General features: G+C 47.0%; 1 protein-coding gene across 1 annotated transcript; it reads right to left on the reverse strand.

Moving 5' to 3' along the window:
* Positions 1-6: 6 nt before the first annotated feature.
* LOC126947312 (POTE ankyrin domain family member H-like) lies at positions 7-8,998 on the reverse strand. Its single transcript, XM_050778000.1, has 5 exons — positions 8,728-8,998; positions 8,232-8,665; positions 3,455-3,569; positions 3,122-3,295; positions 7-255 (listed from the first exon to the last, which is right to left on the reverse strand). The coding sequence occupies exons 1-5, from the start codon at positions 8,872-8,874 to the stop codon at positions 130-132; spliced, it is 996 nt and encodes a 331-aa protein (XP_050633957.1). The 5' UTR covers positions 8,875-8,998; the 3' UTR covers positions 7-129.
* Between the last annotated feature and the right edge of the window lie 16,002 nt (positions 8,999-25,000).

Here is a 25,000-nt window from a genome sequence, read left to right on the forward strand (position 1 = left end):
AATAATTGTTTTTCTACCTGACTGATTTGTGTTGATACTGATCACTGTCCCAATAAGTACACATTAATTTTATTAATTTAACATTTATGACTTGAGTGACTGCTATCAATCTAGTTAACAACACACAGATTAAAAGAAATAACTATACCTTCCATATCTATCAAATGCATTTAAATTAGCTTTTTTCTTGATTAAAAATTTCACCACTTGCTGTTTTTGTTCATGTATGCCAAGTAACAGCTGTGTGAGGTCATGCTGTAAAACAATATAAAGCAAAAACGAATGTAATTCAAAAAAGTACACATTCCTCAACTGAAGCGGAAACTTTATATAAGATCCTACGGACTTACACGCATACAAAGTAAGTAAAATGTAGCTGCTTCCTTCTCAATCTTCTGTGCTTTCCCACGTGCTGCTCCCTCCCTTGGAAACACCCCTCTCTGCCTCACCACATCAACTCTGATCATCTCAAAAACTCACTTTCAACATTCACTGCTTCCAAGACTCTTTGCTTCTAACCCAGCATTTGGCAAGCTTATTGGATGATAATATTTTTCCCATCTAAACAAAGAGCTTCTTGAGGGCAGGGGCTGTATCTTTTATCTCTATATCCTCCACCCTAAGAAAAATTGTTGTGTATAAAGCAATAATTTGCATGTAAAATATGTCTTTAGTTTCACATGTTTTACCAAAAGTTCAAGCTCCAACATGCAATAAAAATTGCTATTAATACTCATACTGCCCATTTGAAAAAATTTCCCAACATTTATTTATTTAAAATCTATCTGTATTTAATTTTTCCAGATTGTTAATAGATAATCAGTTCATAGGACTACTGAAACTAAATTAACAGAATTCGTATCTGTATTCTTAATAACTCTATGGTTTCTAGTGTTTAAAACTGCCATGTTGATTATGCCAAAGCTCTACATACTTATGAGACACACTGGATAGTCCATAATACAGCTTCAATTGACAAAAAAAAAGTTTACAATTTGCTACAATTCTAATTGAGAAAACTCTGCTCTTAACAACGACTTACTGACCTAAGTACTTGAATGATAACAAAGAGACACAAAATCCCGAGAGGATCATCCTCTACTGACTCAAAGACTACTCACTGCACATTTCTAAAGACCTTCTGAATGGCAGCGAATAACTGACGGTAGGAAGGAAAGGGTATTACTCTGTAAGCTGATGAATATTAAGCCAATAATATTCATTTTAATGTCTCACCACAGAGATAAAAGTCAGACTAGGCCAGGAATGGTGGCTCACACCCGTAATCCTAGCATTTTGGGAGGCTGAGGCAGGTGAATCACTTGAACCCAGGAGTTTAAGACCAGCCTGAGAAACATGGCAAAAACCTCATCTCTACTAAAAAAAAAAAAAAAAAAAAGAGAAATACAAAAACTGAGGTTGGAGGACCATCTGAGAGCTTAGGAAGGTCAGGGCTGCAGTGAGCTGTGATTGCACCACTGCACTCCAGACTGGGAAACAGAGTGAGACCACATCTCAAAAAAAAAAAAAAAAAAAAAAAAAAAAAAAGTCAGATTAATGTAATTGGATAGGAAAGATTTAAAGAAATCAGCACATATCCAACTCCAACTCTTCTACAGATATCTTAAGTTTCTGAGATATAAGAATTTACATATTACATTTATGTATTCAGTGGTTCTTAAGCAGGTGTGTATCCAGATTTTGAGAAAATTGTTGTTGTTGTTATTGTTGATGTTAGAGACAGGGTCTCATTATGTTAACCAGGCTAGACTCGAACTCCTGAGCTCAAGCAATCCTCCCCCCTCAGCCTCCCTAGCAGCTGGGACTACAGCCATGCACCACCATGCCTGGCTTCAAGGAAACATTTTTAAACATACATATCTAGGCTTTACTGGACTTACTCTATCAAAATCTTCAGGAAAAAAGCCTAGACTTATTGATTATTTAAAAATTTTCCTCAGGTTACTGGGATGCAAAATTCTAGCTGGAAGCTAATACAACAGACAGTTACTTCAGTCTCATTTCTCACCCACGTGACCAATTCTCTTTCTCATTTGAAGATTTGGCCAAAAAGAGGAAAGAGTAGGAGACAGACTCATTTGCTGAAAACACCACATAATTTTCCCCGGTAAGAGAAGAACAAGGTCTAGTAAACTCAAAATCCAACTTGATCTTGTTACTTAAAGCTCCTTATCTCCCACCTTCCCATCCAGACATGCTAGATTTGAAAGCAGAGTTGAGACTCTAACTGGCCATTTCTACCAGAATAGGGTACTAAGTCAGTTAATTACTTGTTATTCCCTCTGCTCAAGGGTTTCCCATTACATGACCACCTATTTACTGCCAATCTGGTTCTTCAGAGGCCTCCTAAAATTGATCTCTAGGCAGTTCACAACTCACTAACTCCCTCTCCCAAAATGAAAACTGTCATTCTCTAAAATTGAACCTTGTCTCACCATACAAAGGAAACAAATAAATGAACACCACCACACAGACAGACAGACACACACACACACACACACACACACACACACACATATACGCACATGCACACAACCTCTTCATGGTTTTTTCCCTCTATTACCTAATTTCCAAACTGGCCTTGGTATTTCTGATTGCTCTTTTTCCCTTTCCACTTCCGCCTCATAAGCAATCAGAAATATCTTAAGCCTTGCCACTGAGAGGTGCATCACCTCATATCTATTACTGTTTTTTAGGAACTTGCCAAAGCAGCAGGATTTCTATTCACTGAAACATGTTTAAGTGTTCTTGGAGTTTTCATGTAAAACCTATTTCAGGGCAAATTTTGCAATTTTACATTCATTAGGGGAAAAAAAAAAACCTAGGAGGGAAAAATTGAAAAATAATAAGTATTACCTTTTACCAATTCAGTGTTTTCAAAAAAGTATTTACCACAAGTGCATTAAAAAAAACTGTACCCTCAAATGCTTCTTTGAAAGTAACAATATTTAAAATAAAATCTTAGATAATTAAGTCATTTCAAAATATTTTCATTCAGGTTATGCTTGAGCTTCCAAATATGGAAAACTGGCCCTTACACAGGTCACTGTTAAAATGAATGCATTTCAGTATTTTGAAAAGAAAACTGGTAGATCTATACCTTGTTTTTTGATTCAATAGCAGCACCATGTAAAAGCAGTGCTTTGGCCATTAATTTATCTTCATTGTAGATAGCATAGTGTAGAGCAGTATTTCCATACTCATCTGGAATATTTGGATCAGTGCCATGTTCTAGCAACATTAATGCACATTCATCTTCTTGGCATTGTACGGCCTGTCAGTGTTAGACCAAAAACAAATTATAAATGCTAGGAATTCAAAGTAACATTCCACAGCTTTCACCAACTAGTTACATTTAAAGGAGAAAACTCATTTTTGTGCTATGTATTGAAATCAAACCCATCTCACACTGATATAGTCGGCTACTGCATACCTTTGTCAGAGCTGTCCTGTTTTTGTTGTCAAGGACATTAAGTTGACATTGTCTGTCCAGCAGGAGTTTTACTACTTCTGAATTCCCATTGGCAGAGGCCAGATGTAGAGCAGTCCTAGGAGAGTGAGAAGACTTTTTAGGAAATTGTTAGTGCACTAGCTACAGGCACATCAATGATTCGTGTAATTACAAACACTGAATAGCCTGCTGTTACTCTGCCTTCAAAACAAACATTTACTTTTCCCATGAAGAAAGCACACTATTTATTACCTCTCATTACTCGCTGTATTAATGAAAGAGTAGCCTATTTGAATAGAAACAGCACAGCCCTTGGATGACTTTCAGCTTGGGCTGGAACCCTACTTGAAGCTCTGTCGCTTCCCAGCTGTTGCTTAGCCTTTTGGTGTCTCAGTTACCTCATCAATAAAATGGGAATGGGCCGGGCGCGGTGGCTCAAGCCTGTAATCCCAGCACTTTGGGAGGCCGAGACGGGCGGATCACGAGGTCAGGAGATCGAGACCATCCTGGCTAACACGGTGAAACCCCGTCTCTACTAAAAAATACCCAAAAAACTAGCAGGGCGAGGTGGCGGGCGCCTGTAGTCCCAGCTACTCGGGAGGCTGAGGCAGGAGAATGGCGCAAACCTGGGAGGCGGAGCTTGCAGTGAGCTGAGATCCGGTCACTGCACTCCAGCCTGGGCGACAGAGCAAGACTCCGTCTCAAAAAAATAAATAAAATGGGAATGAAAATAGTAGCTTTCTCACAGGAAACCACTGTAATGCTTAAATGAGACTCTACACAAAAGATATAGAATAGTTCCTAACACAAAGAACAGCTCAATAATTGTTAGATATTATAATTTTTACTAATACCCTAAAGACATTTGAATTAAGTGAGATGATACAATTATACCTACATTTTCAGGTATGTTTTAAAGACTACAGGTAACGTTGTATTTCAGTGATTCTAAGATGATCATCGTCTCCATGTTGTCTCCACTGAAATACCACTTATAATTCATGATTTACTATAATTGGCGGCATTTAAATAATTCTCTTATTGAGACATAAAATAATGGGGCATCATATAACCCCTGGTGCCTTACATTAAGTAGAATATGTTATAACAGGCCTGGGGCAGTTCCAGTCAGATGACGAGCATTTAGATAAATTTTAGTTCTTAAAAAAACTATGGAATAAGAGGGCTGAGGTGAAAACAAAAACAAATTTCTAAAATAAACTAATTCTTACTTTGGTTTTCAAAAAACTTTAAGCCAAAGAAAACCTGGAAATTCAAATAAATACCATGGGCTCATTTTTTTCAATACTTAGATTTATACAATGTATGTACATCAGATATTTCCAATCTTTCCTATTAGGATATAAGACTCTTATAAATTTTCTCTTTTTAAAATGGATTTATGAAACTATTTGTGGAGCCTTTTTCAACATTTACATTCGGGGTACAGGTGCAGATGTGCCAGTTTGTTACACAGGTAAACGTGCGCCGAGGGGGTTGGTTGTACAAATGATTTCATTACCCAGGCGTTAAGCCAGTACCTGTTCATTCTATTTCCTGCTTCTTTCCCTCCTCCCACCCTCCACCTCCAATAGGCCCCAGTGCATGTTCCTTCCCTCTAGGTATCTGTGTGTTATCATTTAGCTCCCACCTATAAGTAAGAACACGCAGTATTTGGTTTTCTCTTCCTATGTTAGTTTGCTGAGAATAATGGCTTTCAACACCATCATGTCCCTGCAAAGGACATGCTCTCGTTCTTTCTTTTATGGCTGCATAGTAGTCCCTGCTGTTTATCTACCACATTTTAGTTCTTAAAACAACTAAAACAGTCTTTATCCAAGACTTATAAATGTTCAAAAAGGCAATTAAAGGTTATCTTTTACTATTTTCTACCTTCAGAAATGTTTTTGTTTGAAAGGAGGGAGGAAAAGCTTCAATTGAGATTAAGTCCTAATGCTCCAACTTTAAATCTCTCAGCTTGCTCATGCCCAGCAGGTAAACATGAAGTTTTCAAAGATGGAAGGATCCTGAGAGATAGTAGAATACGCCTGCCACATAATAGGTGTCTGGCTTATGTCTGATGACTAAATGGACTGAAAGAATGGATAAACGCAGCTTGGGAGTTCAATATTTTTAAAGAAAACTGCTGTAGAGTAGGAGAATACATTTGCAACAGTAATAATCATTTATATTTGCTATTTTAATTTTCATAAGTACATAACTCAACTAAAATGAATCACACTTTTTACACATGTTAACCTATATATAATGAAAAGATAATTATATAATAAAATGTATATACAATAAAATCTACAGGAACAGGTAAACAGAATCTCTCTACTTCTGAAGAGGATAAAAGTTCACAGAAGACAGCCATCCACAGAAATAAAAATAAATAATAGAATGTGAGAAATTAGTTGTATCTATGCAAGCAGCATATTCCTTCTCTTCCCAAGGATTATTTCATTACTAATGAACCTTAACTAAACTTCAGATGTTCATTGCAGAAATCACAGATAAGAGAAAGGAAAAAACTTCACTTACAAATCCCCAGAAATAAGTTTGATTATATTTTCTACATATTTTCAGCTAACACAAGAGCAGATTATATTTGTGTATATGTGTAACAAACTGATTTTTTTCTCACTTGATATAGCAAAGTACATCTTTGCATGTCAACATATCTCTGTATCTACTGACGCCCTCAATAGTTACTTATTATTCCATCCTATGGATGCACCGAAATTTGTTCATAAAATCTATGAATTCTTCTAAATACACTGCTGTTTTAAGCAATACTAAGAAAAACAGATGTATCTGTTTCGTAAAGATATTTCAGTATAATGGAATTGATCAGTAAAAAGCATATACATTTAAAAAATGTGGTTCTTACCACTAAAGTGTGTGTTTGAAAAGCTGCAGCAACTTAAACTTTGAACAACTATATATGTACCACTGTTCTTCATCCTCACAAACTTTGTGGATAAAAAACAGTATTTCATTCCTTTTTTTTTTTTTTTTTTTTTTTTTGAGATGGACTCTCACTCCATCGCCCAGGCTGGAGTATAGTGGCGTGATCTCAACTCACTGCAACCTCCACCTCCCTGGTTCAAGCAATTCTCTTGCCTCAGCCTCCTGAGTAGCTGGGATTACAGGTGCATGCCACCATGCCCAGCTAATTTTCTGTATTTTTAGTAGAGATGGGGTTTCACCACACCGGCCAAGCTGGTCTCAAACTCCTGACTTTGTGATCCGCCTGCCTCAGCCTCCTAAAGTGCTGGGATAACAGGCGTGAACCACTGCACCCGGCCTTTCATTCCTCTTCTAACTTAAGTAGAAAACAGTATTTCATTCCTCTAACTTAAATTCCTTCTCCTACCAGGAACACTGTTTTCCTACGTACGTAGGTCACTGGTAGATACGCTAAAAAGTACTATGCCCAATTTTAGAATGCTTATTTATTTTATTACATCTGCATATATAGGCCGGGCACAGTGACTCACGCCTGTAATCCCAGCACTTTGGGAGGCCAAGGTGCATGGATCACAAGGACAGAAATTCAAGACCAGCCTGGCCAAGATGGTGAAACCCCATCTCTACTAAAAATAAAAAAAAATTAGCCAGGCATGGTGGCAGGCGCCTTTAATCCCAGCTACTTAGTAGGCTGAAGCAGAGAATTGCTTGAACCTAACAGGCAGAGATTGCAGTGAGCCAAGATCACACCACTACACTCCAGCCTGGCCAACAGAGTGAGACTCTGTAAAAAAAAAATATATATATATATAAATATATATATATATCTGCATATATAAATAGGCATTTGTGTTTTCTTCTGGTATGTTTCTCCTTTTGTATATTTAAAATTTTTAATCTATACTCTTATTTTTGTGACATAAAAATCTAGCTAGTTTTCTCCAAAAATGAATTATGAACAATCCACCTTTTTTAAATAATACAAAATATCACCATTATCAAGTGCTAAATTCTTACATATATTTGGGTATTTCTGGATTTCCTATTCTGTTCTACTCATTGATCTTTTCGGCTGTTAGTAAACAATTTGTGGAAATAGCACATGCACATTTTGATATCTGGAAAAGCAAGTCTTTTTCCATTCTGTTACAAAAAAATAATTTATCACAATAATAAAAGACAGCATGTGTAAAAACTCTAAAACTTTCCTATTTTTATTTGGCTTAGGTAAAAGTGATAAACAGAAAAAGCTCACATCTTCAGAAAATTCAATCTTCCTTTTCAAGCACACAAACCTTCTTGCCATTTCAGTTTCCTTCTAAGGTTCCTCAGTAAAGAACATATTTACATAGGGTACATTGATAAAAAATCCATACTGGATTTTATTTGAAGAATATTTAGCCTTGAAGTTGATATGTTATGGGGCTTCGTTCTTAGTTCTCAATATACACTTTTCTATAATACATAGAACATTGCTTTAAAATGTGTACATTAAAAATAATCTGCTGCATCAACTTAATTTTTCGAGTTAAATCACTTTAAAACAATCTATTAGTGTTCTGTGAGGGAAATTATAATTGGATTGGAAATCAGCTCAAGTTTTGTTTTGTGTTGCTGCTCACAAAGGGACCTGTGCCCTGACCTCTGACCTCGCTGAGGTTTCCACACCCAGGGTGGTGTGGGGCCTGCGGAGACAAGAAAGCCAGGTCCCCCTCCTCCCCCACCAGGAGGGTATGTCCCCATCATCCCCCCACGTCCCTCCTCCTCCCAGCCCAGGCCCGGTTACCTCTTTTGCTTGTCCGTCTTGTTCACGTCAGTGTCCCTGAGCATGATGATGAGATCCTTTCTGGGGACTTTACCCCACCAGGCAGCTCTGTGGAGCTTGTCCAGATCTTCTCGACGGACGTGGTACCTCGGCTCCATGAAGGCGCTATCGTCGTATTCTTCCCAAGCGCCTACGTTGCTCTTGCTGCTCCTGACTGTCTTCACAGCGGAGTCATCCTGGTCTCCAGAAGCGCCCAGGTTGCTCTTGCCGCTCCCCCTGCGGCAGGGGAGGCAGTGGCAGCACCACTTGGCCATCTTGCTCCTGAGTGTCTTCATAGCAGAGTCGTCCTGGTCTCCAGAAGCGCCCACGTTGCTCTTCCTTCTCTCCCTGCAGCAGGGGAGGCAGTGGCAGCACCACTTGGCCATCTTGCTCTGTGTCTTCCTAGCGGAGTCGTCCTGGTCTCAGAAGCGCCCACGTTGTTGCAGGGGAGGCCATCTTGCTCCTGAGTGTCTTCTGCTTGGTCTGCAGAAGCGCCCAGGTTGCTCTTTCCGCTCCCCCTGCAGCAGGGGAGGCAGTGGCAGCCCCACTTGCCCATCTTCCTCCTGAAACCAAATGGCTTCTTCACAGAGGACGCAGCCGGCATGGAACCGACTTCAGCCACCATCTGCTTTTAACAGCAGATCCCGTCTACCAACCAGTTTCACCAACTAGCAGGTAACTGCGGGTTTCCGATCTGTTTGAAGAGAAAGATCAATCCCAGCCAAAACCTGCCAACCCCAGCAGGGGAGCCCAGCCCACCCCACCCAGGGAAAACCCACGCCCACCCCAGGAAGGGCCACCCCCCCCCCCAATAAAACACCCAGCCCACCCAAGGGAATGCCAAACCCAGCAGAGAAAAGGTCAAGCCCAGCAAAGGAACTAGGGAGGAAAGGTCAACCCAAAGGAGAAAACGTCAATCCAAGGAGGTCCAAGGAGGAACAGAAGGCCAAGCGACCGACGCCAAGCCAAGCAAAGAACGCAAAGCCAAGCCAAGCCGCTACGCGCGTGTGCCGTGCGCGTGCAAGCCGTTACAGGCCAGCCAGTTACCAGTTACGCGCGTGTGGCGTGCGTGTACAAGCCGTTACAAACCAGCCAAGCCGTTAGGCGTGTGGCGTGCGCGTGCAAACCGCTACAGGTCAGCCAGTTACGCGCGTGCGGCGTGCGTGTGCAAGCCGTTACAAACCAGCCAAGCTGTTAAGCGCGTGTGGCGTGCGCGTGCAAGCCGTTACAGGCCAGCCAAACCGTTACAGGCCAGCCAAACCGTTTCGCGCGTGCGGCGGCGTGCGCGTGCGGCGTGCGCGTGCGGCGTGCGCGTGCGCGTGCGCGTGCGCGTGCGCGCGTGCGCGTGCGGCGTGCGGCGTGCGCGTGCGGCGTGCGTGCGGCGTGCGCGTGCATCTCAGGTGGCGCCAGTGCACGTGGCACAGACAGTGGCGGATCCGTGCAACCCGCATGGTTAAGTCTTGGCGCCACGAATGTCACTGACAGCCTTGTGTTCCCAGCAAACTTCGCCGGAGTCAGCGGAGCTTTCAGGCCATTGAGAAGCCTCTGGTGGGGGAAAAAAGCCTCTTGAAGCAGGACTGGGCCTGAGCGCCTGGAACCTGAGGATGCTGACAGCCTCCTATGAAGAAAGCCCCCAAGACACTCCTGGCCGTGCTGTTGTGCGTGGCAGCGGCTGCAGCTCGGAACTCGGGCTGAGGGAGCTGGCTGCAAATGGCCTCAAAATCGCGGAGCACAAGACGCCCACCGAGCCCAGTGCCTGCCTGAGGTGCCTTCCACACTTGCTCCTCTTTGGTCGGCACACAGAACACGAGGCCATCAGCGAGGGGGCACTTGCGGTCACAGGATCGCGGCCACCTCCTGCCCCGGTGCCCCCTGCCTGGTGTCCAAGCCAGAGCCAACAGCTGTGGGGCTTCTGGCCTGGGGGGCTCTGCTCCACTGGCATGCAATAGGGTCAAGGTGCAGGCTGCTGTGTCCAGGCTGGCAAGAGGAGGCTTGGAGGAGCACCTCCCACGGATGGGGAGATGCAGAAAGTCACCCCCCTGTGCAGATCCTGGGTACACGACACTGTTCCCGCCTCCCTGGTGCTGGCGTCTGAGCTGGACCAGGGCAGTGGCACCTCAACCCTCCTGCTGCATAAGCTCCTCTTGCTTGATAATAAACTAAATTTTGAATGAAACAAAAAGAAAAAAGACACACACACTAAATTTCCTTGTCCCTCTGTGATCCCGAACCAGGAAGCAAGGGGAAGCCTGGCCTCCTGGTCTCTCCCCCCAGCTGCAGGCTGAGCAGTTTCCTCCAGTTGGGCTCAGTGGGACCGGGCTGCCCTTCCTTCCTGCATGGACATCCCCATATCTTCCATTGCCCCATACAGAGTGCCATGATCCGGGTTCAAATCCCGGCTCCAGCACTCGCAGCCTGAGTTACCTGGCAAATGCCTTGCCCCCAGGCACCTGCTGTCTGTGTCCTTCCTGACAGGAGGGACGGGAGGTGCTGTCCCTGACATGAAGTGCTGTAACAGTCAAACAAGCGGAGCACGAGACGCCTGGGTGGGGGACTGCCCTGCTGGCTGCTGGGGGTGCTCACCGAAGAGCACCTCCCATCTGCCCACATGGCCTTGCAGGTCTCAGCACTTATTAGGCACCTGACTACGGTAAATCCCTAAACAAAGCCCTAAGCTGCCCTGGGGAATGTGACCAGGGCGATGGACCAGGAAGGACAGTCTGGGGTGCCAGGCATGAGGATAAGCCAATCTCTTCCCGGCAGCTTTGGGTCCCAGGGCACCCTCAGTGGACAGAGAACCCAGAGATGCCACAAGGCTTGAGCTGCATCCCCGAGTTCCAGCCCAGCCATGCCGGGCCCAGGGGTACTTTGGGCACTAAGTTGGGATGAGGAGGGGCCAGGTGACACTCCTGTGTTCCAGGATCTGGTCAAGAGGGTGGTACCCTGTCACTGCCTGGCTCCACCTGGTCCCAGTGGAACAAGAAGAGCAGGAAGCTTCTAGCACCCACCCTCTGGGCCACCAACAGCCAGATCCACAGTGTGGCCACCTGAGTCAGCACCACCTGCCTTGGGGACCGGAGCATGAAGGCCCAGATATGACCAGCACAGTGGGGCAGAGGATGCAGGTGGGCAGGATGTGCTGTGCGGATCCAAGGAGCCCCTCTCTCGAGGCTGGGGCATAACCTCTCCATCTTATTGACGCATAATATTTTACCTCTTTGTAGGGTACATACTGTAGCAGGACGAGCCGCAGACAAAACTCCTCAGACACCGGATTAAAGAAGGAAGAGGTTTTTTTATTCGGCCAGGAGCGTCGGCAGACTCGCGTCTTAAGAGCCGAGCTCCCCAAAAAAGAAATTCCTAGCCCTTTTTAGGGCTTACAACTCTAAGGGGTCCACGTGAAAGGGTCGTGATAAATCGAGCAAGCATGGGAAATGTGACTGGGGGCTACATGCATCAGCTAACAGAACAAAAAGTTTTACAATGCTTTTTTCATACAGTGTCTGGAATTTACAGATAACACAAGTAGTTTAGGCCAGGGGTTGATGTTATTATTATTACTTTGTTTAACTCCTAGGACTGGGTGGTGGTGCCAAGGTTGTCTGGCTATTTATCTTACTTTTGTTTCTCTCTCTCTTTTCTCCTGTCTTTGAACTAGGCAAGGTGGGGGGAGGAGGGCAGCAGGAGTAGTAGTGGTCTCCTTCCTTAATACAAATGCTTGTTACATGCATAAAATGTGTATTCTGGTTACTTTGAATATTTACACATAATATTGTTATTTAGTCACCATAGTCTGCTGTCAAACATTACAGCTTATTTCTTCTAACTGCAGGTCTGTACCCAATAGCCAACTTCTCTTCATTCTCCCTTCCACACCCCGTCTTCCCGGCCTCTGGTACTAACATCGCATTCTCTGGGTCCATGAGATCAAGCTTTTTTTTAGCTCCTACATGTGAGTGAGAACCTGCGGTATTTGTCCTTCTGTGCCTGGCTTATTTTACTCAATGACTTCCAGATCTACCCTTATTTCTGAAAATGACATGATTTCATTATTTGTTATGCCAAATAGTATTCTACTGTGTATATTTAGTACATCTTACTTATCCATTCATCAGTTGATGAATACTTGCATTGACTCTGTATCTTTGCTATTGTGAATAATGCTGTGATAAACACAAGCATGCAAGTTACCCTTTGTTACACTGAACTTTTTCCTTTGGAAGAATACCCCCCCCCCCACACACCCCCACTCCCCGCCCAGTGAGATTGCTGGACCATACAATAGCTCTCGGTGTTTTTAGAATTCTCTATACTGTTTCCATCATGCTTGTACTGATTTGCATTCCTACTGACAGTGTAGCAGAGTTTCCATTTCTCTGCATTCTCATCAGCATCTGTTATTTTTTGTTTTATTAATAATACCCATTCTAAGTGAGGTGAGATAATATCTCGCTGTGGTTTTGATTTGCATTTCCCTGATCAATGATGTTGAGCATTTTCTCATATACATCTTAGCCATTTGTATGTCTCTATTCCTGTCCTTTGCCCATTTTTTTTTTTTTTTTTTTTTTTTTGAGACGGAGTCTCGCTCTGTCGCCCAGGCTGGAGTGCAGTGGCCGGATCTCAGCTCATTGCAAGCTCCGCCTCCTGGGTTTACGCCATTCTCCTGCCTCAGCCTCCTGAGTAGCTGGGACTACAGGCGTCCGCCACCTCGCCCGGCTAGTTTTTTGTATTTTTTTTAGTAGAGACGGGGTTTCACCGTGTTAGCCAGGATGGTCTCGATCTCCTGACCTCGTGATCCGCCCGTCTCGGCCTCCCAAAGTGCTGGGATTACAGGCTTGAGCCACCGCGCCCGGCCCCTTTGCCCATTTTTAATGGCATTGTTTTGTTAGCTGCCCCCGCAGCCCATGGCCCATAGCCACTCCCACCTGAGCACGCCTGGGGGCCTAGCACAGCAGCTCCTCGCCTGGAATCCAGCATATGCCCTTCCGGACCCGGGCAGTCCTCCCGATGCTCTGCCCAGCCCTGCTGGGAGGGTAGCCGCTGGGTTGGTGTGGCTGCAGGCAGAGACCTTGCCTGCCCTACTCAGCCTCCTGCACCAGCGCCGGGGAGGGTGTCCAGCGCATGGGAAGGTGTGGGCTGGCTTTGAACTCAGGGAGCTGGAGCGGGCAAGCTGGGAGGGGACCGTGGGCAAAGCCGTGGGCTGTGGGCTGTGTTCAGGAGGAGGTTTGTGGCCCACCAAGCCTGTGGTGGCGGTTAGGGACGTGTAGTCACAGGACTGGGCAGGGCCTGGACCAGTAGCCCAAAGTCGGCCTCAGCATTGGCACAGCAGGACAGGCCTGGGAGGCCCACTGCGAGGACTGGACTGGGTGGAGGGTCTGAGGCCCTGGCCAGAGTCACAATGGGGCACAGAGCAGGGTGGTTGGAGAAGCCTCCTAGGGCAGAATAAGAGAGTGAGGACTTAGGACTTAGGGGAGTAGTAGAGGAGGAGTTGGGTGTGCCCCCTAAATCTCACAACATACCACTAGGTGCTGTGGGGTTGTCCCTGTCCCCACCACACAGGATGCTGACATATCTGCCACCTTCACCGCCTTCAGGCCCAGATGACTCACCCTGAGCAGTTAGAAAAGCACAGGGAAACATTCATCCTGTGAGAAGCTCGGGAAGCCGCTTCCCTTCTCAGGACACCTCCTGAGGCAGCAGAGGCCAGGCTGGCAGGGAAGGTGGGACAGCCGGAACATTCCTGGGGCTGCCCTGACACCTGGTGGCGGCCCTCAGAAACCAGCAGCTGCATGGAGGAAGTGCCGGCCAGCAGGAGTGCAGGAAGGGGGAGAGAGGAAGGAGGAAGGGGAGAGAGCAAGTCCATTCTAGACCAGTGGTCCTCAAACTTGAACCTGCAGTGGCATCACCCTGAGTGCTGTCCCTGACTCGGGAAACTGCTGGAAAACTCGGAATTGCTGGAGAATCTGCATTTCCAAGAGGTTCCCGGAGGCTGCTGTGCTGCTGGTCCGGGACCAAGCCATGGGTCTGAGAAAGGAATGAAGGGATGTCTGCGCTCCTACTGGGTGCCTACCGGGTGGTACTGTTATTACTATACCTTCCTTATAGAGGAGGCCACCGAGGCTGGAAAGGCCATGTTCCCACACTATCCACGTCCGTGCCCACAGAAGTGATAACCTTTTGAGATCAGTGCAGCCCCAGAGACCTCCCTAAGGTCACATCTGCACATGTGCACATCCTCCCTGCTGCACATCTGTTGAGCAGGTCACAGCCTGGGTTTGTCTGCACCAGGCAGGCAAGACAGCTCCTGAGAATGGGCCCTGCCCGGCACACCTGCCCAGGCACTGAGCCAGGAACACACAAGCTGCTCACCTGGCCTCTGACAGGTTAGTGAAAGAACGGGGCAGGGCCTGCCTGGGGTGCTGCACAGGAGCACCTAGCTCACTGCCCTTTGGAGATGACCCTGTTTGAGAACTGCCATTCTGATGACACAGCAGTGGAGGGTCTGGTGGAGCTGCCAGCTCCCCTGGGGCCCAGGAGGAGTTGCCTCTGACCTGTTTCCCAGTTCCCAGGCAGAGGCATGCCCAGAGAGCCATGCAAAGCCAGTGCTGGGCCCCTTCCTTCCTCCCACTGGCCAGTGACTGTCCCTGGGCTCAGTCACACCACAGGAGGGGAGGAGGCCATACTGTCCAGTGTCGCTTCTCTCAGCATTGTGCTGAGCTGGAGGGAAGGCTAGGAGGCCTCCTAGAGGAGGGGACACCTGTCCAGCAGCTCAGCGGAGGTCAGTTAGGTGAGCAGGGAGGGAGAGGAGAGAGGAAGGCAGAGGTCTCAGAAAGGGCGGGGCTCGGAGGCCAGGACCAGGGGAGTCAAGGCTTTACAGAATCACCTGAGGGCAGGCGGAAATGCAGACTCGGGCCACCCCAGACTCCCTCAGGACGTTGTGGCTTTAAGTCCCAGGAAAATGCATTTCTAACCTGCTCCTGGCCACTGGAGTTTAGTCCTCAGGATTCCCAAGACCTTGGCAAGGTGGCCAACTTGTGCCCCCAATACCAGGTAAAATGAGAGCAAGGTGCCAGGGTAGCCTCTGCCCCAGCCCAGCCCACACTGCCTGCTCCCTGCCTGCTGGGGTCCCACAGGTCCCAGAGCCAACCACCAAGCCAAGCAGGACCTCAGACCTGTCCAGGTGCCTCAGGGCTGGCACACCACGTCTGTCGCCTCATCTGTAAGCCTGCATCATGAGAAACACGTATTGTCAGTAGTTACAAAGGTTCCCAGCACCACTCTCCGTGCCTCCCGTCTGTGCTGACTCAGCGAATGCCCATCACAGTCTTCCAGGGTGCTCCTACTGCACCTGTCGTAAACAAAAGGGGAAACGCAGAGGCGAGCTGCCCCCCACAGCACACAGCTGGTAAATGCCCGGTGATGGCTCAGGCCAGACATCACTGCCACCGTGCCTCGTTACCCCCGCATCCACCAGCTTAGGTTAGTGGTTGAAGGGAGAAAGTTCTGCAAGAAGAGTAAAAGTGGGGCATTATGCAAAGACCAATAAAGGGTCCTGGGAATACAGAAATGCCAAGACTCCATGTTTACACTCCCTGGAGGGGCAGAGGAAGCCTTTCCCACCTGCAAAGCTCAGGCGTGGCAGGGCCTTCCTTGGCCATGAGAACAAGAAGGGAATGGTCTCATCTTAGAGGGCTATGGAGACACCAACTGTCACCCAGTTTTACAAATAACAGAAGAGAAGCTCAGGAAAAAAGGAGCAGAGGAAGGGTCAAACCTACAGAGGACTCAGTGTGCCCAGCACCGCGCTCGGCCTTCCCACACACTCAGGCCACTTAGTCCTCTACCAGCCCTGTGGGCTTGGCGTCATCCCTCCCCTCCCGTCATTCACAGAGATGAAAAGGCTCAGAAGGGCAAGCTCTGAATCTGGGGCCCCACGTGGTGTAATCTGGACCCCACATAGTGGGGTGTAATCCGGACCCGTCACTCATGTGGTGTGGTGTAATCTGGACCCCACATAGTGGGGTGTAATCTGGACCCCCACATGGTGGGGTGTAATCTGGACCCCACGTGGTGTGGTGTAAGCTGGACCCCACATAGTGGGCTGTTATCCGGACCCGTCACTCTGGTGAGGCCTGGGCAGTGCTCCCACTGCCCCCTCTCCAAGTATGGTCTCGCTGACTGCTGTGCCCCCTCACCTGGCACAGCACCCGGTGGCAGCTCATCCCGGTCAGCTTTGCTGTACGGCAAACAATGCTCCCCCTGCCTTCCGTGACACGGAGCCCCTGAGGGGCAGCTGTGAAGGCTCTGCCCCATGAGTCCTATCTGGGACCACAGGGGAGGGAGCAGCTCCTGCAGTGGGGAAAAGGATGAGAAGGCTGCAGAAGCCCCCTCTGCTTCCTAAAGCACCTGCTCAAACATGACACACTCACGCCCCCTTCCCCCAGGCACAGCACACCACCCGTGAGGCTTGGACTCTGTTCCTCTGGTGGGCAAGATGACACGGACAGGCACTCGGCATCGGGCAGGAACTTACAGGCTGCTCACAGGAAGGGGCAGCAGGACAACCAGGGGCAATAACGCGTCGTCCTCAGCATGACTTTAATTTAATAAAGGACAAACGGATGAAGGAACTATATTCCTTGCTGGAAAGGGTGAACATCTTCTCTAGGTCCATCCACACCAGTTGATAAGTAGGGAAAGAAACGATCGAACAGCAACAAAAATATCCGTGACCAAATGACATTTGTGTTGTGTGAACTAACGATCTGCTTGTAATATGCAACCACTGGCTTTATGAATCAGTAAAAACTCTGCAAAGGAAAGTTAGTATAAACCCAGCTTCCACCGAGCATTGACGATACTTGACAATCATGATCTGTCATTAACTATGGCCTGTTGCGTTTATCAGCAGCTGAGGCGAGGGCCATTTCTTCCTGAGCTCAGACAACACCTCCCAGACTTCAAGCACTGAGCCCAGGCCACATGATTAGCTCTCACCACTGGAAGGGGAGCGCCACTCCAGAGCTGAGGATGGTGTGTCTTCACTGTCTTTTTTTTTTTTTTTTTTTTGAGACAGAGTCTTGCTCTGTTGCCCAGGCTGGAGTGCAGTGGTGCTATCTCGGCTCACTGCCAGCTCTGCCTCCCAGGTTCATGCCATTCTCCCCTCAGCCTCCCGAGTAGCTGGGACTACAGGTGTCTGTCACCACACCAGGCTAATTTTTTGCATTTTTTAGTAGAGACGGGGTTTCACTGTGTTAGCCAGGATGGTCTCGATCTCCTGACCTCATGATCCACCCGCCTCAGCCTCCCAAAGTTCTGGGATTACAGGCGTGAGCCACCGCGCCCCGCCTTCACTGTCTTTTCTTCCAGCAGGTTGTGTAAGTTCCCACAGCGGATTCCAAGGCAAAGAGAGAAAAGCAGCTTTGGTCCCTGAACAACAGCCTGGAGCAGAGGACTCTCATCCCTTTTGAACCCACAATGGACTGCGACTTGAACAAGAAATAGAGCTTTTCGGTCAGGTGCGGTGGCTCAAGCCTGTAACCCCAGCACTTTAGGAGGCCGAGGCGGGCGGATCACCTGAGGTTGGGAGTTTAAGACCAGCCTGACCAACATGGTGAAATCCTGTCTCAACTTAAAATACAAAGTTAGCTGGGCGTGGTGGTGCATGCCTGTAATCCCAGCTACCCAGGAGGCTAAGGCAGGAGAATCACTTGAACCTGTGAGGTGGAGGTTGCGGTGAGCCGAGATCCCACCATTGCACTCCAGCCTGGGCAACAAGAGAGAAACGCTGTCTCAAAAAAAGAAAAAGACGAGACAAGAAATAGAGCTTTTTCTGCATTCAGCTGCTGATTTGGGGTGGCTTACTACAGCAGCTGACCTCGTGTTAACCTCTGTGTGTACAGCGCTGACTTCCGCTTCTACGTCCTGGTGATCCTGGAGGTGAGCTGTGAGCTGCACTGCAGGAACCTTTAGTCACCGACTAGTTCCACACCACACTGAGGGGCCCCCAACCAGGAGTAACTGGTACATCCTAGCATTGTTAGCTATAGAAAAAGTCAAAATGGTATTGGATAAATTATGGGACAAATAAAACGAATAAACAGGTTCTTTAAGTGCTGATATGGAAATATCAGGTATGTTAAGTGAACAATTAAGGCACAGAACAACATACAGAGAAGTTTTTAAGGTCTGACCCAAGGACCCTGAGACTGCCCAGGATCCTTTTACGGGGTCCGCTAGGTGCTCCCTTTCCAACTACACAACAGTATAAGGATGTACATCCTTCATATATCCCAACCAAAAAGCGTCACGACAGTTGGAATGCAAAGATGAAAATCCAGCTGTCTTCTACTAAGCATGGCACTAAAGAAAATTGTGATGTGAAAACAATGTCATGCTTCACTGATTCTGTTTTGAAGAATAAGTTTTCTACGTTCTTTTAAAATGTCACTATAGGCCGGGTGCAGTGGCTCACGCCTGTGATCCCAGCGATTTGGGAGGCCGAGGCGGGCAGATCACCTGAGGTCAGGAGTTCAAGACCAGCCTGGCCAACATGATGAAATGCCATCTCTACTAAACATACAAAAAAAAATTAGCCGGGCATGGGGGCAGGCGCCTGTAATCCCAGCTACTCGGGAGGCTGAGGCAGGAGAATCGCTTGAGCCTGGGAGGCGGAGGTTGCAGTGAGCCCAGATCACGCCATTGCCTCCAGCCTGGGCAACAAGAGTGAAACTGCCTCAAAAAAAAAGTCACTCTGGGTGGCTCATGCCTATAATCCCAACACTTTGGGAGACCAAGGCGGGCAGATCACCTGAGGTCAGAAGTTTGAGACCAGCCTGGCCAACATGAGGAATCCCTGTCTCTAATAAAAAAAATACAAAATTAGCCAGGCGTGGTGGCGGGTGCTTGTAATCCCAGCTACTCAGGAGGCTGAGGCAGGAGAATTGCTTGAACCTGGGGGGCAGAGGATACAGTAAGCCAAGATCACACCACTGCACTTCACCCTGGGTGACAGATAGAGACTCTTTCTCACACACACACACACAAAAAATTAAATAAAAATAAATATCACTATACAATGGGTTTATCATTTTGTAAATCTCAATTTTATTTTCTAATATAATATTGATATAAATCATTTTTTTTTTTTTTTTTTTTTTTTTGAGACGGAGTCTTGCTCTGTCGCCCAGGCTGGAGTGCAGTGGTGCAATCTCGGCTCATTGCAAGTTCCGCCTCCCGGGTTCCGCCATTCTCCTGCCTCAGCTTCCCGAGTAGCTGGGACTACAGGCGCCCACCACTATGCCTGGCTACTTTTTTGTATTTTTAGTAGAGATGGGGTTTCACCATGTTAGCCAGGATGGTCTCAATCTCCTGACCTCGTGATCTGCCCGCCTTGGTCTCCCAAAGTGCTGGGATTACAGGTGTGAGCCACCACGCCCAGCTGATTCACATTTTAAAAGCTCTTTGGGGGCTCAAAAACTTAGTAGTGTAAAATCATACTGAGATTGATTCAAGCACCACTGTTGTATATGTATACTACTTTTGTGTAAAAAAGAAAGAAAATTCGGCCGGGCGCGGTGGCTCAAGCCTGTAATCCCAGCACTTTGGGAGGCCGAGACGGGCAGATCACGAGGTCAGGAGATCGAGACCATCCTGGCTGACACGGTGAAACCCCGTCTCTACTAAAAAAAACAAAAAAAACTTAGCCGGGCGCGGTGGCGGGCGCCTGTAGTCCCAGCTACTCGGGAGGCTGAGGCAGGAGAATGGCGTAAACCCGGGAGGCGGAGCTTGCAGTGAGCTGAGATCCGGCCACTGCACTCCAGCCTGGGCGACAGAGCGAGACTCCGTCTCAAAAAAAAAAAAAAAAAAAAAAAAAGAAAGAAAAATCATCTTGTACTAGCTTACAATGCATAAAGAAACCCATTAAGGATAAACCACTATCAGTGGTACTGGGCAGATGAAAGACCTTTTACTGAATGTATCTTTTTGTTGTTAATTTTCGAGCTATGTATAATCTATTCATGAAAGTAAGTTAAAAAACAAACCCTAGGGGGCTGGGCGCGGTGGCTCACGCCTGTAATCCCAGCACTTTGGGAGGCCCAGGCAGGCGGATCACGAGGTCAAGGGACTGAGACCATCCTGGCCAACATGGTGAAACCCTGTCTCTACTAACAATACAAAAATTAGCTGGGCATGACGACGTGCGCCTGTAATCCCAGCTACTCAGGAAACTGAGGCAGGAGAATCGCTTGAACCCTGGAGTCAGAGGTTGCAGTGAGCTGAGATCGTGCCATTGCACTCCAGCCTGGCAACAGAGCGAGACTCCTCTCAAAAGAACAAAACAAAACAAAACAAAACCCCTAGGGGCCAGAGGAAGCAGGAAGGCCAGCCCCAGAGAAGATGGAATAGGCCAGAAAGTCTGTGTGTGGATGACACCACCTCAGCCCAACCCCTCCAGAAACATGGTCTCCAGGCAAAACATCAGAAGATTCTTCTCTAAACAAACAAAAGCAAGAGACAGAGCTTCCAGGGTGTGGCTCCCCCAACTTAACTGTAACCGGCAAACACCATCACCACACAGCCAGGGTCTGCAACATGGGAGGCAGCCAGAAATAACTGTAACCGGCAAACACGATCACCACACAGCCAGGGTCTGCAACAGGGGAGGCAGCCAGAAAAGCTAGCCCAGAGGAGAGGGAGGCAATTCAGGAACTAAAATGATTTTTTAAAACAAAAATAACTGGCCAGCGTGGTGGCTCACGCCTGTAATCCCAGCACTGTGGGAGGCTGAGGCGGGCGGATCTCGAGGTCAGGAGATCAAGACCATCCTAGCTAACACGGTAAAACCTCGTTTCTATTAAAAATACAAAAAATTAGCCGGGCATGGTGGTGGCGCCTGTAGTCCCAGCTACTCGGCACGCTGAGGCAGGAGAATGGCGTGAACCCGGGAGGCGGAGCTTGCAGTGAGCTGAGATCCGGCCACTGCACTCCAGCCTGGGCGACAGAGCAGGACTCTGTCTCAAAAAAAAAAACAATAAAAGTTAAAAAATAAAAATAACAAAAAACAAAGTCATGTATCCAAAGATGCTGGAGAAGTTATTGGACACACACTGCCGGGGAGTCTGGGTGGGAAAAATAGTGTCCATTTTCTCACAGCCATCCCGAGTGTGACTACACAGGCCACTCCTGTTTGTGGAAATCATATATTCACATGGCACAGGGAACAAGAAGGCGTTTTAACCTCAGATGTGGAGACCTACTACCTGCATGCTCCTGAGTAAATTATTTAACTTCTGGGCCTTGGTCCCTCCAGTGGAATACCTCCCTTACAGAGTCACTAAGAATTCAGTGAGTTGTCTCTGATGTGACGATATAGTCTAGCATTTGGTAGGTTCTCAATAAATGGCATTCTTATGATCCATGACAGCAGAAAAAGCTGAGAGTATGTTACTACAAAGTAATTTTTTAAAGACACAGAAGTCACAATGAAACATGCTTTAAGGTTAATGCTTTAATGTATTGACATTTTCACTTACAAATGTACAATCTGCATATGTAGGAAAAAATCAGTTCTCTAGACACAACAGAATACTAGAGACGGGAAAGCAATCACAAAAAGATCAACTCTGGGGAGAAAGTGGAACTGCATTCCATGCCTTCATCTACACACACTAGGGAAGGAAAAAGAAATATTACAGAGGATCAAAACTTGTGGAAAATACACTTGGGTCATTTTGTCTCAACTGCAGGACCTTCTTATGATCCAGATGGCTACCTTGAGTCCTGGATAACCTAAAATGGGCAAAGTCTGGCCTTGTTCACAAATGATGACCCGAAACATTAACAGTTCTCCCTCTCCTCTTTAATATCCAAGACCCTGAAGCTGACTCAAGGAATGAAAAGAACAACCGGATCAGCATGTATATAATGTCACTGGCCAACTTCTTCAAGGTATGGATTATTTAAAAGTACACATGGAAGTAAAATGCTTACTCAAACCTGAATAAGAAGTTTCTTCTAACTCAAGTACTTCTTGACTTGTATGAAGTGTAGCACTGTAAACAAAGGACATCGTTGAGAAACCGAGGCTATCAAAACATTGGCATCTATGGGAGTTGTGGCCAAGAAATAAAATACCTGAGTGACCTTATCCCGAGTATGCATTTTACACCAGGATCAAGTCACTAGTGACAGTCAAGTTCCAGGCTCATCTATGGCTGCCTAATGAGGCTGGCCCCACTGGGATGGGGACTGGGGAGGGGACACACATGAGTGCCCAAGCTTCAGTCCACACCTCTCCCCTTCAGCCAGAAGCAGCCAAGGGAGCACAGGAACATCTGCCTCAATAGCATTTTGGCAGCAAAAATCAATACTCTGTGGTTCCTGGAATTCTCACCCAGCAATTCCAAGTTCAAAATTACCAGTACAACATGAAAAACTGTTAATAGTTTTTAAGTAAAGGGTACATACAGCTTTAATAACGATTATAATCTGAAGAAAGTCATTCTTCTTATACAGGATGGAGAATCCTCAAAGCAACATTTTAAACCATGGACACTAGACTTGTCATATATTACATCTATTCAGAGATGAGAGATAAACACACATCCTTCCATGTGGGAACAGATACTCCCATGTCAACAAGTCCCCTAGGATCAGAGAGAAAAGCAGACCCATGGTCACCACTCAGTTTCTCTGGCGTCTGACTTCAGATGGAGTCCCAGGTAGGTTGGCCTAAGTTGGCCTCAGAGGGAGGCGGCTGAGCAGCAAAGCAAGACAGCATGTGTGTAACCAGCCAGGCAAAATAACAAGTCTGTGCTACCTGGAGTGTATTTTCAGGACAACAGGACCATATGGAGTGTGGGGCAGGGACATTCACTGTGCTAAACTGCCTCTGTAAAAGCACACTGTTGAAAGCATGCAGGACAGAAAACTGGAATAATTCAGAGCTTAAAAACAAGAAATAACAGAAATGTGAATATTTCAAATACATACTTCAGAATATTGAAAATAAGAGCATTTGACAGAAAGGCTGGAATGGTTTTTCCAAAGACTCACACATTTTGGGGCTCAAAATTCAATGTTCTAAGCTTCTCTATCACAAAGAGATCAAGAACAAAAGCAAGGCTGGGGATCCTGGCCGGGCTGAGTGGTACCTTGAGCCGGTCCCTGTGTCCTGAGGGTCCCTGGGCCCCATTTCCCACCCATAACCCAAGTCTGCTCAGCTACGGTCTGCCCTGGTGCTCCGTGAACAGCCACAGGCCCCACTTCTGCACAGGATGGGCCTTCAGAGAGATGAGAGCATCTCCCGCACAGCGCAACCCCGTGAAGGCCTGAAATGGGAACGCCCTAACTAAGGCTCTCCTTCCGCTCCCTCGCTGTTCCTTTAACATTACTTCCTCAGCAAGTAGAAAACTAGGCTATCGGGAGGCTTAGGCAGACACACACTCAAACAGCTCTCTTGGAATAAAGCAAATCTGCCTCCACACACTTGTTTGTTATTGTTCCGGCTTCTCCAAGTTTTAAAGGATAAAGCCCTCAAACTTGCAGGCTCAAATCAATTCCCAATGCGGGAAACGTTCTCCAAGTATGGCTACCAAAACCATACCAGAATAAGGTGAGAAGCAGCAGCTAGAGTCAGGCAGACTTCTGAAGCATCATTTTTCAAAGGCGGGCTGTGCCCTGTCATCCTGAGCCGTAGGCCTTGCCGGGGGCCTGTGGAGCCCCAGAGGGCAGGACAGGGGCTCTCACACCATGGCCCCGGGAAGTACCTGGGAGCTTACCAACCCACAACTCCTAAAGTAACAAGCAACCAGTTCTGGTCTGTGGTTTGAAAAAGTTAAATGGAAAGCTATAGCTTTTCTTGCCACAATCACTCATTAGGCATACAACACTATATTACCAGCATAACATGAAAATAAATTAACCCTTAAGCACTACACCTAACTCTAAAAAGAAAATGCCTTTCAAAACAGGTGTGCTCAAATAAGGTGTTCCGAGAGTTGCACAAGGACAGTCTTGGAATGAGCCAGTGCCCCGGAGAGCCAGCGTTTGAACACAACAGCACAGTTCAAACCTTTCTCTGTGGTACTTATGTGGATTAGTTACAATTATGACATCACTACTTTCAAAGGAACCATTAAAACTATTATTAAAAACATTTGTCACACACAGAAATGCCCTGCAAATCATATTATTGCACACAGGGTTATCAGAAGCTATGCACATCAAGACCTTGAGGCCCCTAGAAGACCCAAAATAGAGACCCTAAGGCCATGCCCGTGGCTGCTCCTGCCAGCATGCCCAGTGCCAGGTCACTGTCGTTGTCTCGATACCGCTCTCGAATGATGACTTGGTTAGCAGGCTGCTGTCCATAAAGTCCTAAAAAAGAAGGAAAGTAGCAGATCTCTAAGCAGCAGTTTGTGAAGTTTAACATCACGCGAAGTGCCAGTTCTCCTTTCACAAAAGGGATCTGCTGTCTCCTGTCACACTGGCACCCCAGCCCTCCTCCACAGCAGGCACATCGTGTGGCCCACATCCCTGAAACCGCACTGGGAGGAAACCAAGATCCTCAGCTCACTAAGGGCCAAGGTCCCTAATCTGCAAAGAGCAGAACCCTAAAGAAGCTTTCAGACTCCAGCCTTTGATTTCTACTTCAGCCCTCCACACCATGCTTACTGGGTGGCAGACAAATGGGGAACATGGGAGAGACACAGTGCCCAACAAAAGCCCAAAAAGGAAATGCTCAC

The sequence above is a fragment of the Macaca thibetana genome, unplaced genomic scaffold (genome assembly GCF_024542745.1).
Source record: "Macaca thibetana thibetana isolate TM-01 unplaced genomic scaffold, ASM2454274v1 unplaced_scaffolds118, whole genome shotgun sequence".
Taxonomy (NCBI): domain Eukaryota; kingdom Metazoa; phylum Chordata; class Mammalia; order Primates; family Cercopithecidae; genus Macaca; species Macaca thibetana.

Coding starts and splice junctions, on each gene's coding strand:
- LOC126947312 (XM_050778000.1), bottom strand. CDS start 8,874: ATGGTGGCTGAAGTCGGTTCCATGCCGGCTGCGTCCTCTGTGAAGAAG. Junction 8,666..8,727: donor TGGGCGCTTCTGCAGACCAA/GCAGAAGACACT, acceptor TTCTGAGACCAG/GACGACTCCGCTAGGAAGAC. Junction 256..3,121: donor CTATTGAATCAAAAAACAAG/GTATAGATCTAC, acceptor ATTGTTTTACAG/CATGACCTCACACAGCTGTT.